The sequence below is a fragment of the Martes martes genome, assembly GCF_963455335.1.
Source record: "Martes martes genome assembly, chromosome: 14".
Lineage (NCBI taxonomy): Eukaryota > Metazoa > Chordata > Mammalia > Carnivora > Mustelidae > Martes > Martes martes.
The window spans coordinates 51,191,870-51,206,219 of NC_137902.1; the positions used below are offsets into that span (position 1 = coordinate 51,191,870).

General features: G+C 46.7%; 1 protein-coding gene across 1 annotated transcript in view; it reads right to left on the bottom strand.

Annotated features, from left to right (window-relative positions):
- Positions 1–14,089, bottom strand: part of LRMDA (leucine rich melanocyte differentiation associated) — a 1,037,695-nt gene extending 1,023,606 nt beyond the window's left edge. The window contains exons 1-2 of the mRNA XM_080822502.1: positions 13,852–14,089; positions 7,756–7,856 (exon numbers count right to left, since the gene is read on the bottom strand). Coding sequence (XP_080678628.1) covers positions 7,756–7,856; positions 13,852–13,881 — 131 coding nt within the window. The 5' untranslated portion in view covers positions 13,882–14,089. The remainder of the gene's footprint in view (positions 1–7,755; positions 7,857–13,851) is intronic.
- Between the last annotated feature and the right edge of the window lie 261 nt (positions 14,090–14,350).

The window sequence follows — 14,350 nt, forward strand, 5'->3', positions numbered from 1 at the left end:
AGAAATGTGTTTGGGCCTGACAGTTACATTAATAACAGCCCCTCACACTGATAAATATGCAATTGCTACTATTAAGAGTTACCCAATTATGGGGAAAATATTTCTCTACCTTATAAATAAATCCATCAAGCAAAAAAAAAAAAAAAAAAGTTTTAACAATGGTGCATTTTCTTAAAACACTTCTCCAGCTGCAGAAAATGGGGCATGTGGGGGTTAACACCCCCTCTCTGGCTCTCCCCTCCAATTGTTTTTAATAAGTCTTGCTTTATCTCAAGAATGGTTTGGGGTTTTTTTTGTTTTGGTTTGGTTTTTTAAACCTCTTTTGTTGGTCTTCCCTGCCCTACCCGTCTCTTATTTTTTCAGAACCAGAGAAAAAGCAGACACTCAGGAGACTGAAAATCGGGTTCTGTATAAACTCAGAGAGAAGCTTAGGGGAGGTGATGCAAAGGTGGGGGGCACAGAGTTGATCTCTGTAATGATGGCTCTGGAGGAGGAGGGATCTTTAGAGAGAGAAAGAGAGAGAGAGAGACCCTAAAAACCTGAACATATGTGTCTCTCTCCTTCATTTAAAACCTTAAGTGACCTTGTGCTGGAGCAGTGATGGGGGTGGGGGTGTGAAGGGGAAGGGAAAGCAGCTGGGAGAGCAGAGACCTTTTATTAGAAAAGTCTTGGCCAGGGAGAATTTGTAGTTATTATATCCCTGCAATTAAACACAGACACCCAGCAAAAAGCATAATCGTTCCCCTTTCATCATAAAGGAGCAGAGAACAGCTGAAATGACCAACACTGCAGTCCCGAGGAGACCAGAGGGAAGAGGGTTTTCAGATGGTGGGTGTGTGGATGCAAGTGAATACACGTGCAAGTATGGACCGGGACACACACACACACCCTTCTTTTCTCTCCAGACTCAAACCTCATGCATGCAGCAGTAGGTCTCAGAGTCCCCATCCCAAGGCTGGGAGGGAGAACCACAGCAACTGCCAAGCCATTTTCCATGACAGTGGCCTTCATCTGAGCCGTACCTCACAGCCCAGGGTGGAGGGGCGGGCAAGAAGAGAAGGGACAGAGTTTCCTGGGAACCTCGCACCTCCAAGCCAGACCAGGTCTTACCATGAGGTCCTGTAAACCCAATGTTTCCGAACCAGGTTTTTGGAGAAACAGAAGAGAAAACGCAACAGATTGGACACGGAAGCCAACAGGGTCCCCAGTTTGGAGCTGCAGAATCCACTGTGACCCCACAATGGTGGCTTCCGCAGGCCGCTCAGGAACTTTAAGGAAAAAAGGAAATCTTTTCCCTGCACAAGGAAATACAGGCTTGGAAAAGGCTGCCCATCTTCTTGCACACAAAAAAAGCAACAACTTATATTTTAAGAAGCAGTTTGGAGTAGCTGTAGAGATGAAGTCAAATCCCCAGGGCCATCTAATCCCCCCTCTCCCATTTAACCATCAGGGTAGTCTGGAGCCAATTCCTTCCGCCGTCTGGGCCTCCGTTGCTTCGTCTGTAAACTGTGGGTAGTAACAGTCACATTGTAAAATGCTGCTGGGAAGACTGAATACCACTTGACATGTTCTGCTTAGCTCTGGCAGATAGTAAGAGCTCCGTAATATTGGTTATTAAGACAATAAACATGACTAATGTCAGTCATCTGATACCTTGTCCCTGGACTCCTTTGGAGAGTGAAACCAGTCCCCTCTTAATGCTTATTTGCAAAGTTGTTTTATTGTGGAACTCTAGAGAGTCACTCTACAACCTATCTGGGACAAGATTCAGAGGTCTTCCTCAACCAAATGCTGTTAGCATGAGGAAGCGTTTTTTTTTTTTTTTTTAATTTATGTATTTATTTATTTATTTGACAGACAGAGATCACAAGTAGGCAGAGAGGCAGGCAGAGAGAGAGGAAGGGAAGCAGGCCTCCCGCCAAGCAGAGAGCCCGATGCGGGGCTCGATCCCAGGACCCTGGGACCATGACCTGAGCCAAAGGCAGAGGCTTTAACCCACTGAGCCACCCAGGTGCCCCGGAAGGGTTCTTTTTGCCCAAGGCTGTCCCATGCCCTGCAAAGCGTCTCTGGCCTCGGCCACTAAATGCTAGTAGAACCCCTACCTCCATCATTGTGACAGATCTTTGTGGTTGAGAACTTGAAGGGCCAAGGAGGACAAAGTCTGAAAGGGTGAAGCTTGCCCAATCTCTACCCCTTCCCCCAAAACACCACTCCTTCCAACTGCTACCCTGACAACACGGCAGGCAGCTTTGTCCGCAGGATAGACGGCAGGGCAGATGGAGAAGGGAGAGCAGTGAGACCCAAGTTCAAACAGCTCAGGGAGACAAACTTTACAAAGAAAGGGAAATTAAACCCAAGGTTCTGAGGCAGTAAAATGGCTTAGAAGGGAAATAAAAGGCATTCCAAGAAAGTGTAGGAATTTCTTATCCTAGAGACAAACACAGTAGGCAATCTGGAGACACTGTTTATGAAAGTACTTTCTAAATCACACTGAAAGGGATCATCATCGTCTATGAGAAAGCTGAACATCATGACACCCCCATAGACAACTCTCTCCAATCTTCCACCACTTCCCCAGCCGAGGCTTACCCACAATGGCTCAAAACCCATGTTTCCTGACCAGAGGGTTATAAATCCAGGAAGGTAGGACATTCTTGGATGAGGAAGAGGGTGGTACTGTTTAATCCCTGATACCTGCTCTCTTAGTGATCTTCCCTCCCCCTTTCCCATGCAAGGGAAGGCCAGCGATATTCTTGGAACGAAAAAGATGCTTTTTGCAACATCGCCCAATTGAGAACACTCATTCTGACATACAAAGACCCTTGCCTCCTTGGAATTCATCAATGCCCTAGAACCATTCTGAAAATTCACTAACAGTTTATCTTTCTAAAGTCTATCTTTTCTACCATCATCTCTACCCTTCAAGGTTTAGGGACATGAGCTCTGTGGTCATCCCCACCCCGTGATCAACATGCTCTCCAAGTAAGATCACTGCATTTGCATTTTAAAAACAAGTATGGACAAGGTCCCCGGCTGCAAAGAAATGATTTGATGAAGACCTATGTCAACAGAACATGCCCTTTGAACTGTTCTCCTGTGAGTCTGGGTGGGGAATTTTCTCTGACCCATTCCCACTGTACTATGAACAAAGGTATGCTCCTAACAGACAAAGATGAAAATACATAGAAGACAACTGGGTTGAGCCTATGGAATGTCAAAGACAGTTGGAGAACTGAAGTAATTGGTTAGCATCGGCTAGGTTATGCTGGGTTAACAAACACCTTAAACCCTTACATTGTTCTCATTTAAAACTGACATCCAACATGGATAAGCCGAGGGTTTTGCTCATTTACAGTCAGAACCCAGTGATTATAGCAGGTAGAAGGGTAACTGGCAAACTGTGTACTGGCTTTTCAAGTTTCTGCCAGTTGGTCACACCAAAGGATGCAGCGATGTGCCAACATTCCATGTGCAGGAGAGAAAATCCTGAATGTCCATCAGGAACCCCAATGACTACCATGGATTGAACTGGCCCCTGTGGAGGATTCAGCCTAGGCTTTCAGCCTCCCTAACAACATGTTTTAGCTCCAACTATAGCTATGCTTCTTAAAGACCTATTATGTGCCACGTAATTTTTTAGGCACTTTCTACAGTCACACACTCAATTTCTATGATCGGCCTCAGGCCAGTTAAACAACTGGTGAGTGACAGGATTGCAAGCCAGGGTGTTTAACTACAAAGCCTTGGTTCTTTCTAATTCCCTGCCCATTTTCCCAATTTTGCAGCAAGTTACCAGGCCCAGTTTCATCTGGCACTTCCTATCAGACACAACTGGTGGTGTGCCCATCCCTGGAGCCCTTACTGTGCACCTCCAGTGTTCACCTCACTGCCTTTGTGGGGGTGAGGGTCACAGAGCCACCATTTCTTTAGAGCCTTCCTGCCTTTCACTTTCATCATCCTGGCCAAAGCCAGGGAAGCAACAAGCAAGCTCCCACCTTTTTCTCCTCAACAATCCCCCCATCGAGTACATTTATCAGAGTGATGCTAAATAAGATGCAAGTGCAAACAATTTCATTTTTAAAACGTAAGCTTCCTGTTGCCATAGATCAATTAAACCCTCTCCATTTTAATTGCCGGATTGACACAGGTGTATTCATCACTGTTCGCCATGGGAGCCCTGCTCTGCCCGCTGTGTTCAAGCAGCTCAGCAAGCAACCGACTCCAATCACTAGGGACTCAGGGCCCTTGGGGGTGTGGGATGGGCACCACGGAGAACTCTGTCCCTTCCCAATCCGGGGAAAAAGGAGAATTGAAGCTGGAGTAGCTCATTAACAAGCTCTTTGCCTTGAGCAGATCAAGCAACCAGCACTGGCCAAAGCATAGGAACTTTGTTGATCACAGTAAAAATAAAATACGAAAACCTCAAAAAGAAGTTCAAGGAAGAGTTTGGGACAATGGGTTCTCTAATAGTCTTAGCAGCAGAAATCGGTAGGTAGAACCTCTCGAGGGCAATCTGACATCTCTATCAGACCCCTCTGACAATTCTGTCTCTAGGAATTTGTCCCAAGAAACTAATCAGAGTCCTATTCATGAGTATTACGAGAATATTTATAACATATTTTTAACAGTAAAAATCTGGAAACAATCTAAACGTCCAACACTAAGAAATAAGAAACCATTAAAAACTGTAATGTAGTATTTACTGATAGGAAAATGCTTCCAACACAATGTGAGCAACAGCACATTTTTAAATATTTGGCATTATAAGAGATTGGAAGACAATAAAGTGTCACCAGTGGTGATTTCTAGTGGTAGGATTTTCAGTGACTCGAAGAAAGAGCGTTTCCTTATACTTTGAGTTTAACATTTCTATGTTGATCATGTTTCTATTTAAAAAAAAATCTTCAAAAAATAAGATCTCAGTACAATTTCATGCAGATGCAGACATTGGACTCGTGATCATTAATGCATTAAAATTCAAGGAGCAACATTCCTCCTCCTAGGCATTACCTGATGAGCTCCCTAAAGCCTCTATCCCCCATTCCAGTGTGGATGGCAATCACCTGTCCCTGGGAATCATGTCCAGGAAGGAGATGTAGGCTGAAAGGCAGAGGAGAGAATGTGTCTTTTAAGGCAGCCAGAAGTTTCATTCGGACCTGTTTTCCTGCTTCGATTTTCAACTTGCAACCTGACAGGGCACACACCAGCTCCAGAGACTTTCATTTCCCCCAGGACAGAGTCCCAGAAACAGTACAGCTCCAATTTCCACAACCTTCTGCATAGACAGGTAACCAGTTTACTATCGGCAGATCCAAAAGAAGCAGAAGATTCACAAGAATTAATGCAGGAGAGAGGGCAGACACGTAACAGGATAAAATTTTCTATGTACAGGGACTTAAAACCAAAGTTTAGAGCTTATAAATCCTTAAACATCCTTCCCTCCAGCATGAACAGTGGTCATAGGAAGAATCAGCAGAACCATTACTTTTATCAGTGAGATTAACAATGTTGACGGTGTATGGTTATGAATTTATGGTAAGACAACAGAGAAGGATGTTCCTAATGTGAGTGGTTAACTGAAGACTGGTGCCTCCCTTTTAACTACTACATTGGCAAGAAGGAATACAATATGGGCACTTAAGACATTCATATTGTAGTATATGCACAAAATAGCTCTGGAACTACCCAATGTTGAGGAAGAGCAGGGCAGAGGAGAACTGGGAGGCTAAAAATAATCTACATGTAAAGAAGAAGGTTTTCCTCCTCTTTGAATGTTTGTTCCTCCTAAAGTCTACGCCGTGTGCACACCCCTCCATTGCTCATCCCTGCCCCCATCCAGCTATAACCCAGTGTGGAGATCACACACCGAAAGAACAGGCCCCTGACCAGATAGGACAGCACCTCAAACTCAACACTACAGAAATGTTCTCTTCTCAACAAAGGAGAATTAAATTCACAACTCCCCTCACTCCAAATCTGTTTTCCTAACCTCTCACTCAATTGCCCTGCTTCTAGAACCTGTCCTTTCTCATGATAAATCCTTATATATCGAGCCCCTTCTCACCACTGACTCTGCTCATTTCTCTCCCTCCCTCCCTCTTTTTTTTTTCTTCTTCTTCTCTCTCTCTCTCTCTCTCTCTCTCACACACACACACACACACACACACACACACCTCCCAGGGTCCAGCCCCTTCTCTGCTAAAGGGAAGCAGGGTCTCTGAGTTTGACAAAGACAGCTCTGTTTCTTCAGACCTGACAACTCAGTCCCATGACCTGTCCCCGCTGACACACTCCCTCATGGGGCCCAGCCTCCTCCAACCCACATCCGGGCTCAACAGCAAGGCAGCCACAGCCTGAGCCACAATGCCCCAAGCTTCTGGAAGCCAGTCACTCAGAAAGAGCTCCTTCCGATGACCAAGCAAAGAAACCCTTTCCATGAGTCTGCACTGGGGAACTTCTTTAGGGACACACATGTCCCAGGCGCTATCCAATCCAGGCTGTGTACTTTTGTCCTATCCTCGGACCAATGACCCTCCTTAACTTCTTTAGAGTCAGCATTTCTTTGTTTGGCATCCTCTCAACACTACACAGCAGTTTGACTTTTCAGTTTCCCTTTCTCCCCAGAAGATACCAACCTCTGTACCCACACACTCAGTGCCCACTCTCTTTCTACATAACCCTCTGGACACCCCTTCCCTAAAGACCATGCATCTCCATAAGGACCAGCCCAAAAAGCTCCGTCAGTTTAAAGTCCCCTCTACCTGCTGGTGACTTCACGCCCTGCGTTTTGTCCATTTCCTCTCAAACTGTTAATTCCCAAGTGTCCTGATTCAGAGGCTGGGAAAGAAAAGACCAAGGCATGGAAACACAAAAATGCCTGAGCCCTGGAATGGGATTCCATCTTGTCTCTCCTTCTACCCCAAGAAAGTTTATTCCTTTTGGAGGACAGCACCGTTCTCAAGGGAGCACTTAGAAGAAAAGCCCTACATGGAGCCAGCTTATTAGGAAAACCACCACCCTGACCCCTGCTCATGTATCCCACTGTTATCTGCTTTCCAAGTACCTCCTACTCTTCCAAGACTCTTCCAAGCCCCCAAACCAGTCACAGTGGGTAACTTCTATGAAGAAACGAAATCACTGTATATTTTCCAATGGAATAATACAGAAGATCACACTTAACTTCTGCCAAGATGGGAACAGTTGTTAGAGTTCGCCTCCCTCCTGCCCCATGCCAACAGTGTCTGAACGGCTTCAGAATACCATCTGGGAGAAGTCATCACAAAATATTTAAGGTTCCAATTCATTTTAAAAAAAAAAAATCAAAAGAAGGAAACACACACATATATGTACCTTACCCGTGATTCAGCAAATCTCTGGGAGACGGGGTTATCCTGAGAAGCATTCCTAAACGCCCCCAAATGCCCCTGTTGTTTCCATCTCATTCCTTCCCCAAGAGTGTTCTAACTTGTCTGCATGGTCATCCGTGACAAAGGTAAAGAACAAAGTAACACTACAATGGTCCCCCTTGTAGGACCTTGGAGGAGATGGAGGATGTCCATGCTCACAGCTTTTTCAGTGGCACAAAGAGGCTAGCCAAAGATTCATCTGAAGCAAAGGCCCACTTTTGGGGTGTGATTTCACATGTCTCAGAGCCCCCACACCCTATGCAGAACTGGATGGTGATTTTCACCCACGGGCCATGACCAGGGGACTGGGCCTCCCTAGCCTGGTCTGCATCTCGTGAAGGGTACATACCTCAGAAGGTTAAAGCTCAGATCGAGCCTCTTTGCGAAATGTCCGCAGTCCCTTCCAAGGTGCTCTGGAATTTCTCTGCAGTCCTGGCCTATGTAGGACACCTGGAAATTAAATGAAACAGAAACAATGTGGCAATCGGCAATCGGCCAGCTGCTCCCAACTCTGAGTCATTGATCCGAAGATTGCTTCCGCAACTTTGAACCAACGCGCTCCTCACACACACAAAAAAAGCCCCATTTGTGACTGTTTTCCTGATCAAATCAGCTTTGGGGGCTTCAGGGACTCTGCCAAGAGTTCCCCTTTCCTGGTACCCTTAGCATGATGGAGACGAATCCCAGCACAATGGAAATTGGACTAAAATTGGCCAGATTTAGGTGTCCAGAAAAGGCCCCATGTCAGAGCACGCTGATATAAACACAGCAATCAGCCTCTCAATCAGGGGCCTTTCCAACAGCTGCCCCTCTGGCTTTCCTCCTCCCCCCCCTCCCCCCCCCCATACCCTGTTATGCACATTACCTCATAAAAGACAGAGCAGATGCACTTACCAGCATTCAACCTGCAGGGTGCTGGAACAAATAGGGTTGGACAAGAAAACCTCCCCAGACCGCCAATCCCATCCTATTATTACTCCATATAAAACATCCCCTGCACTCTGTACAAAGCTGATTTGAAGGCAGCAGGGAAACGAAGGGTGGCCACAACTTCCAAGAAGAGTCTCCAGGGAGCCTTTTACAACCAACACCACTCGGGTTGCAGAGCTGTTCCCTTGGGCCTTTCTTTACTTATTTTATCATCATTACTAACCTAGTGTATGTCCAAATATTAAGAAGCTGAATTGAAATTTGATGCCAGAATTTGACTGTAGGAAGGTCAGAGGGTTTTCTCACATCTCCAACCACTCAATCTTTGAAAAACATTTTTTACAGATAGTTGCCAATTCAACCACAGGGCACTAATTCCAAAATCCATAAAACAAACCCATGGGTGACAGTTGGCCAGTGGATCAAAATATAGGATACTTCCCTAAAGGACTCTCTACCCCCAGCTGCCAGGTAGAAATTTGGGCCTATTACATGACTACAGTCTTGATCCTTCCTCCCCTGCCCCCCAAATGCATCTCCTCCTACATATACAGGTAAGAATGTCTTGGAATAAGTAAAAGATTCCCCCAGGGGTTATGCTTCCCAATGGGGAGCAAGAATATGGTAGCCATATAGAACTCAAGGTATTAGGTTGAAATTATGATTACTAATATTCAATCCAAAACTACAGAAACAGCACTTTCATAGGACTCAGCTTTATTATAAAAAAAAAAAAAAAATCACACCATACCTTCCTACCCTCAATTTCAAGTCTGCTCCCAGCCCTGTCCTATCCAATGGGCACAGTACAGTATCCCATACTCACGCCCTCAGTAACTTCATTTCTCGAGGAGAGAAAGTTTGGGAGAAAGGACAGAAAAATAGCAGATTCCAATAAGATAAGCTGGACTCCAGAAGGCGCAGACTAACAAATAAAGGTCTCTAAGTTCAATCTAGCCACCTCCATTTTCTACCTGGGACCCGTCCTTCCTCCAAACTCCTTGGGTAATAAACTTCTGCTTCCAAACACAGATGGAAATCATACAGCAAGAAGAGACTGGGGACGTAAGGCCCCAATCAATCTAGGGACTTTAATTCCCCTGAGGCCCACTCGGTCAGCAGCCATTTCTGCAGAATATCACAGTGACCCTGCAGGCCCATGGAAATCACCAGAAAACCCATCCCTTTCACCACATCACGCACCCAATCTCCTAGATATCGTTATTCAAGATCTCCGTGGTATATACAGCATAGAGGCTGAGGTTTAGATGTAGAAACTGAGCTCTGTCCTTATAGACTCACCAAGGACTCCATCTTGTAGGGACTCCGTTTCTTGAAACCCCTCATGTTTTTACAAAGAAACTAAGACTTCGTTGGCATGCCCACTGTAATACAGCTTTGTAATGATAAAGTCCTGCACCAGGACTATGAACTTCCAACTTGGGCACCATGGAGTTCTTATGAATCCACACATGGATGTGGATTTTCTTGATCAATAAACATCAGTGGCACATCTATCATTTTTTGGCTTCAAAATGCATCTTCCTGGCTAAAAGATTGTGAACTACCTCATGATACAGGATGTTGAGAGCCCCAGAGGAGCGTTAGAACCTAGGTAGAGAGGGAGATTTGTTCCCCCTTTTCTTCTGTAGGATTCCCTTTCAGAGGCAAAAGGAGCACCAAGGAAGCTATCACCATGAAGCCTGCAGATCATTCACATGCCTAACGAGACGTATCAGCTTGCTTTATTACAACGGCTTAACACAACATCCCAGGAAAACTCAAGCACAACTCTTTTCCACAGTGGAGGCCAAGTCTCTAAAATTTGGGATAAAAACCAACCTGATAAGCCATCTGCACGCTTGGACACCCCACCGCCACCAACCCGAGGCTAAACTGGGGCATTTAGAGAAGTGAGTTGGGCTGGCCACATTTAAGGGTGCAAATCAGCGGGACAAGGCTTAAAAGCAGCTAGCGGCCACCGCCAGGCACTGCAACCAACACTCACAATGAGAAGAAAGTCCTATTTAGCAAGTGCTCCTGAGTGGAAGACATTACTTCTCAGGGTATCAGGAAGCGGAGGCCCACCTACTGTAACAAGGCCCAAAGAGCCAGACCAACAATAGTCTGCGACTTGAGCAAATAAGGGAAATCGAGATTAAGAGACCTGAAATACCACAGAAGCAAGAGCACATCCAGAACAAGAGCCATTGCCTTTAGTGAGTTACTTTTAGACCCAAGAACCAAGTTTTGCACTTTTCATTTGCGTACCTTAGATCTCCGGTATCCCAAGACTTCTACCTTGTGTGGAATGGTAACAGAAAGGGACACCATCACTGGGGAAATGAAAACTGAAGAAGATTCCCCTGCCCTCCCCCCACCCAGCCCCAGCGCCCCTGAGCAGAAGCCACAGGGAATTACCCAACCGCAGTGGACTACAGATTTCTGTTTGCAGTTGAGACAGCCTGGGCCTCTGGACATCTCTAAGCATGGCAGAAGTGTTAGTCGACTGTGTATGAAGACGATTATTTTCTGATAATAATCAGCCCAGGAGTGGAAGATTCTGGATTTTAAATGTGCGGTAGTGAAAGCTCTGTCAGAATAGAAACTGTCCCTGGGCTGCTGCTTCCTAGCTGTGTTATCCCAGACGGTCACAATCTCACAGAGCTGGTCTCGTCTTCTGTAAACTAGTCTAACACTAACCGCATCCCAAAGGTATGATGAGTAAGGGAACTAACGTGTTTTAAATGCCTACCTCCTGGCTGTTAGCTAGTCAATCCTCATGAAATAGCCCAGTGAGTCACAGATCCTCAACTTACTTAGAGCAATGACAAGAGTACATAGCAGTGTCCTCAGCACCTAGTGGTCACTCGGTAAATAGGTGAATTAGACCAATACCCTTAAGAAAGGATTTGTTACTCCCGTGTCTTGGGAACAAGATTTCGGGATCCGAATTCCAAGTTTGCATTTAGATCTACAATTGTATCGATGCCACTACTTGGTCATAAGCTGGTGGAAAAAGAAGATTAAGCACTTTATGCTGATATAAATGTTGCATTCCAGCCAAGAGAAGGCCAAATGAAGTCAGATTCTTGTTGAATAAAAAGGTTTTACAGAGAAGACTGGAGAGAGGGCTCATAGAAGCCGGTGGAACTCCTAAAACCCAGGGCAACAGCAGTCAGCCCACAGTGGTGTTGAAAGCAATGACCTAATATCAACACAACATCATCCGTCTCATTCAATTGTTTCAGTGGTGGTATGTTTGGTTTTTTGGTGTTTTTTTTTTTCCTATGCCCTCAAACCATCTCTTTATTTGGGGGATAGGTCTCTATGAACTTAGAAAAAGTTCTATCTGGTTGTATGTTTGTATATTTAGGCAACATTGCAATAAGAACAGTATCAACACTATGGGCTCATGGGAAGGCTTTTTTTCTTTTTAAGAAGGCTCTACCAAAATTTAAGAAGTACCATGTGACACACATTCCAGGAACTACTTCTTGTTATGGCTGTCCCTAGAAACTAAAAGGGGCAGAACGCTAAAAACAAAGCAAAAAAGCCTACACCTAAGCCCCCGGCTGCCGCACGGATCCACTGGCCTAGGAGGTTCTGGACCTGGGAGACTAACACCCCAGCAGAATTTCCTCAGCCTGTCTTCTCAGCTCCTCCCCGGCAGCTCCATTTGCTTAGAACAGTCCCCTAATGCTCAAAATGCCTCACCTACAGATTAATAATTGCCTTTGAGCCCTTTGGAGTAGGCTAAAAGCAGGGGGTGCAGGAAAATAATCAAGTTAGGGAAACAGGGGAAGAGAGAAGGAGGCACAGGCAAGTTCTTACCCCTCCCGTCAAGTGCTCCAAGTTATTAGACGCTTCACCCAAAGAACGCTGGGTCTAAAATGCAGAGACCTAGGGTCTTCGGGGAAGGGGACATTCTTGGGCAGAGGCCCTCTCCTCCAACTCCTCCTTCTAGGCGGACATGTTAACTCCCAAAAGCCCTTTTCCCTGCCATCTAAGTAAGACCCATCATTTTTAACCTTTCCCGCAGGCTGGTGCCTCCCCGGCCTTCTCACTTCCAAACTCTGAGAATGTGGAAACATTTGCCCAAAGTCATCTCAAAAAACTAACTGTGCCTGACACTATCTGCCTTAGGCAATCCAAGAGGTGAGCTTCAAAACCTCAGAACTATTTCTCTAGGGCATGCAAGGAAAGGCGGGAGGAGGGCTGGCTTAATCAGAGGTTAAAAAGAGAGACCTGGCTTTTCCAGAAGGTAAAAGGCCCCTGGGCCCAGCATCCCTCCAGCAATGACTGAGAACACCTGAGACTCCACTACAGGGCTGAAAGCAAGGGAGGCTAGGCGTCTGTCACCCTGAGTTGAAACTGGAATGTTGCCATTCCTCAGACACCAGTTCCAGAAGCCAGGTGTGCAAAGAGCGCTTGCCATTTGTGACAACGTGGAGGGAACTGGAGGGTTATTGGGCTCCGTGAAATAAGTTACAGAAAAACAAATACCACATGATTTCATTTACACGTGGAATCTAAAAAATGAACAAAACACAAAAAAAGACTCAAATACATGAGAACAAATTGGTGGTCGCCAGAGGTGGGGAGGGGGGAGGATAGGCAAATAGCGAAAGGGATTAAGAGGCACAAACTGTTATGAAATAAATTCCGGGGATGAGAAGTACAGCATTAGGAATATAGTCAGTAACATTGTAATAACGTTGCATGGTGACAGAGGCTAACTACCCTTGTGGTGAGCCAAGTATAATGTATTGAATTGTCAAATTACTATGTTGCACACCTGAAACTAATATAACACGGTATGTCAACCCTATAATAAACTAAAAAGAGCAATCAGATGCCAAAATAAAACCGGGGGACTTTAGCCTTCTATCTGCCTTGAATAAGGGGCCTGGGTTTGGGATCCAGAGGCAGTCTGCAGTGAGGACCCCAAACCTAGAGAGCCTGTCGGAATGCACTATGATTTTCATGGTCTTTAGCGGGAACTAGGCACTTTTGCCATCATGGGCACCTTAAAAAATAAAGAAACCACACACACACACACACACACCCCTAATGTTTATATTTTACAACTTCATTAGTACAAGGACGCATATATTAAAATGTTCTCTTTGACCAAAGTTATTTTCTTCTGATTATTAGATGACACACTTTTTAAGAGCCCCCAAAAGTACCATCAGCTGTGGGCATGGTCCTCTCTGCCTGATGGAGAAATCAGCGCTGCCGGCCTTAGCAGTGAGTACTAGGGACAGAGAAGGTGGAGGGGACCTTATCGACCTCGGGGGCCCTTGCCCTCTTCTCCCACAGCCAGGGGAGGGGGTGGTGCTCTCACCAAACTAGGGCGGGCCTGGGCTCCTGAAAGAGTCGCCAGCTGGAGACCCAGCCCGCCTGCGGTGGGGTAAGGGGCCCTTTCCAACCTGGAGGTGGCCCCTTGCCCCCACTCCCTCCCCACACCGACTGCCCCACGCGAGGGCGGGGTTCGTCCTGGCGGACTTACTTGAGTTCCACTGACCACGAGCCCAGCCATGACGACTGGGCGGCCGCGCGGCGCGGAGCACGAAGTGCAGGCGCGGAGCACGGAGTGCAGGCGCGGAGCCGCGAGAGTCGAGCACCGAGCGCAGCGCGGCGGCGGGCAGCAAGGCCCAGCGCGCAGTTCCGCACTTAAATAGTCAGCTGACCCGGCGGAAGCCCCAGGCGCGGGCCGGGTGCTGGAACTCGGGCTCAGCTGCGCTCCCGGCCTCTTGCCCTCGGCAGGCCCTCGAGCGGGTGAACCTAGGCACGCCCCCTGCCACGCGTCGCCAGAGGTGGCCCCCAGCGCCCCGCGCTCCTACGGAATGGCCTGACCTCTTGACTTCTCCCATGGCCCCCGGGGCACCCCAGGACCTCATCGCCCCCTGAGGGCCCAGGGGACCAAGAATAGCATCCCCCCAAAACTCCAAGACCAGAACTCTACTCCTTTAGTCTAGTCGGGGGCGGGCTAGGGGGAGGAGGGCTTT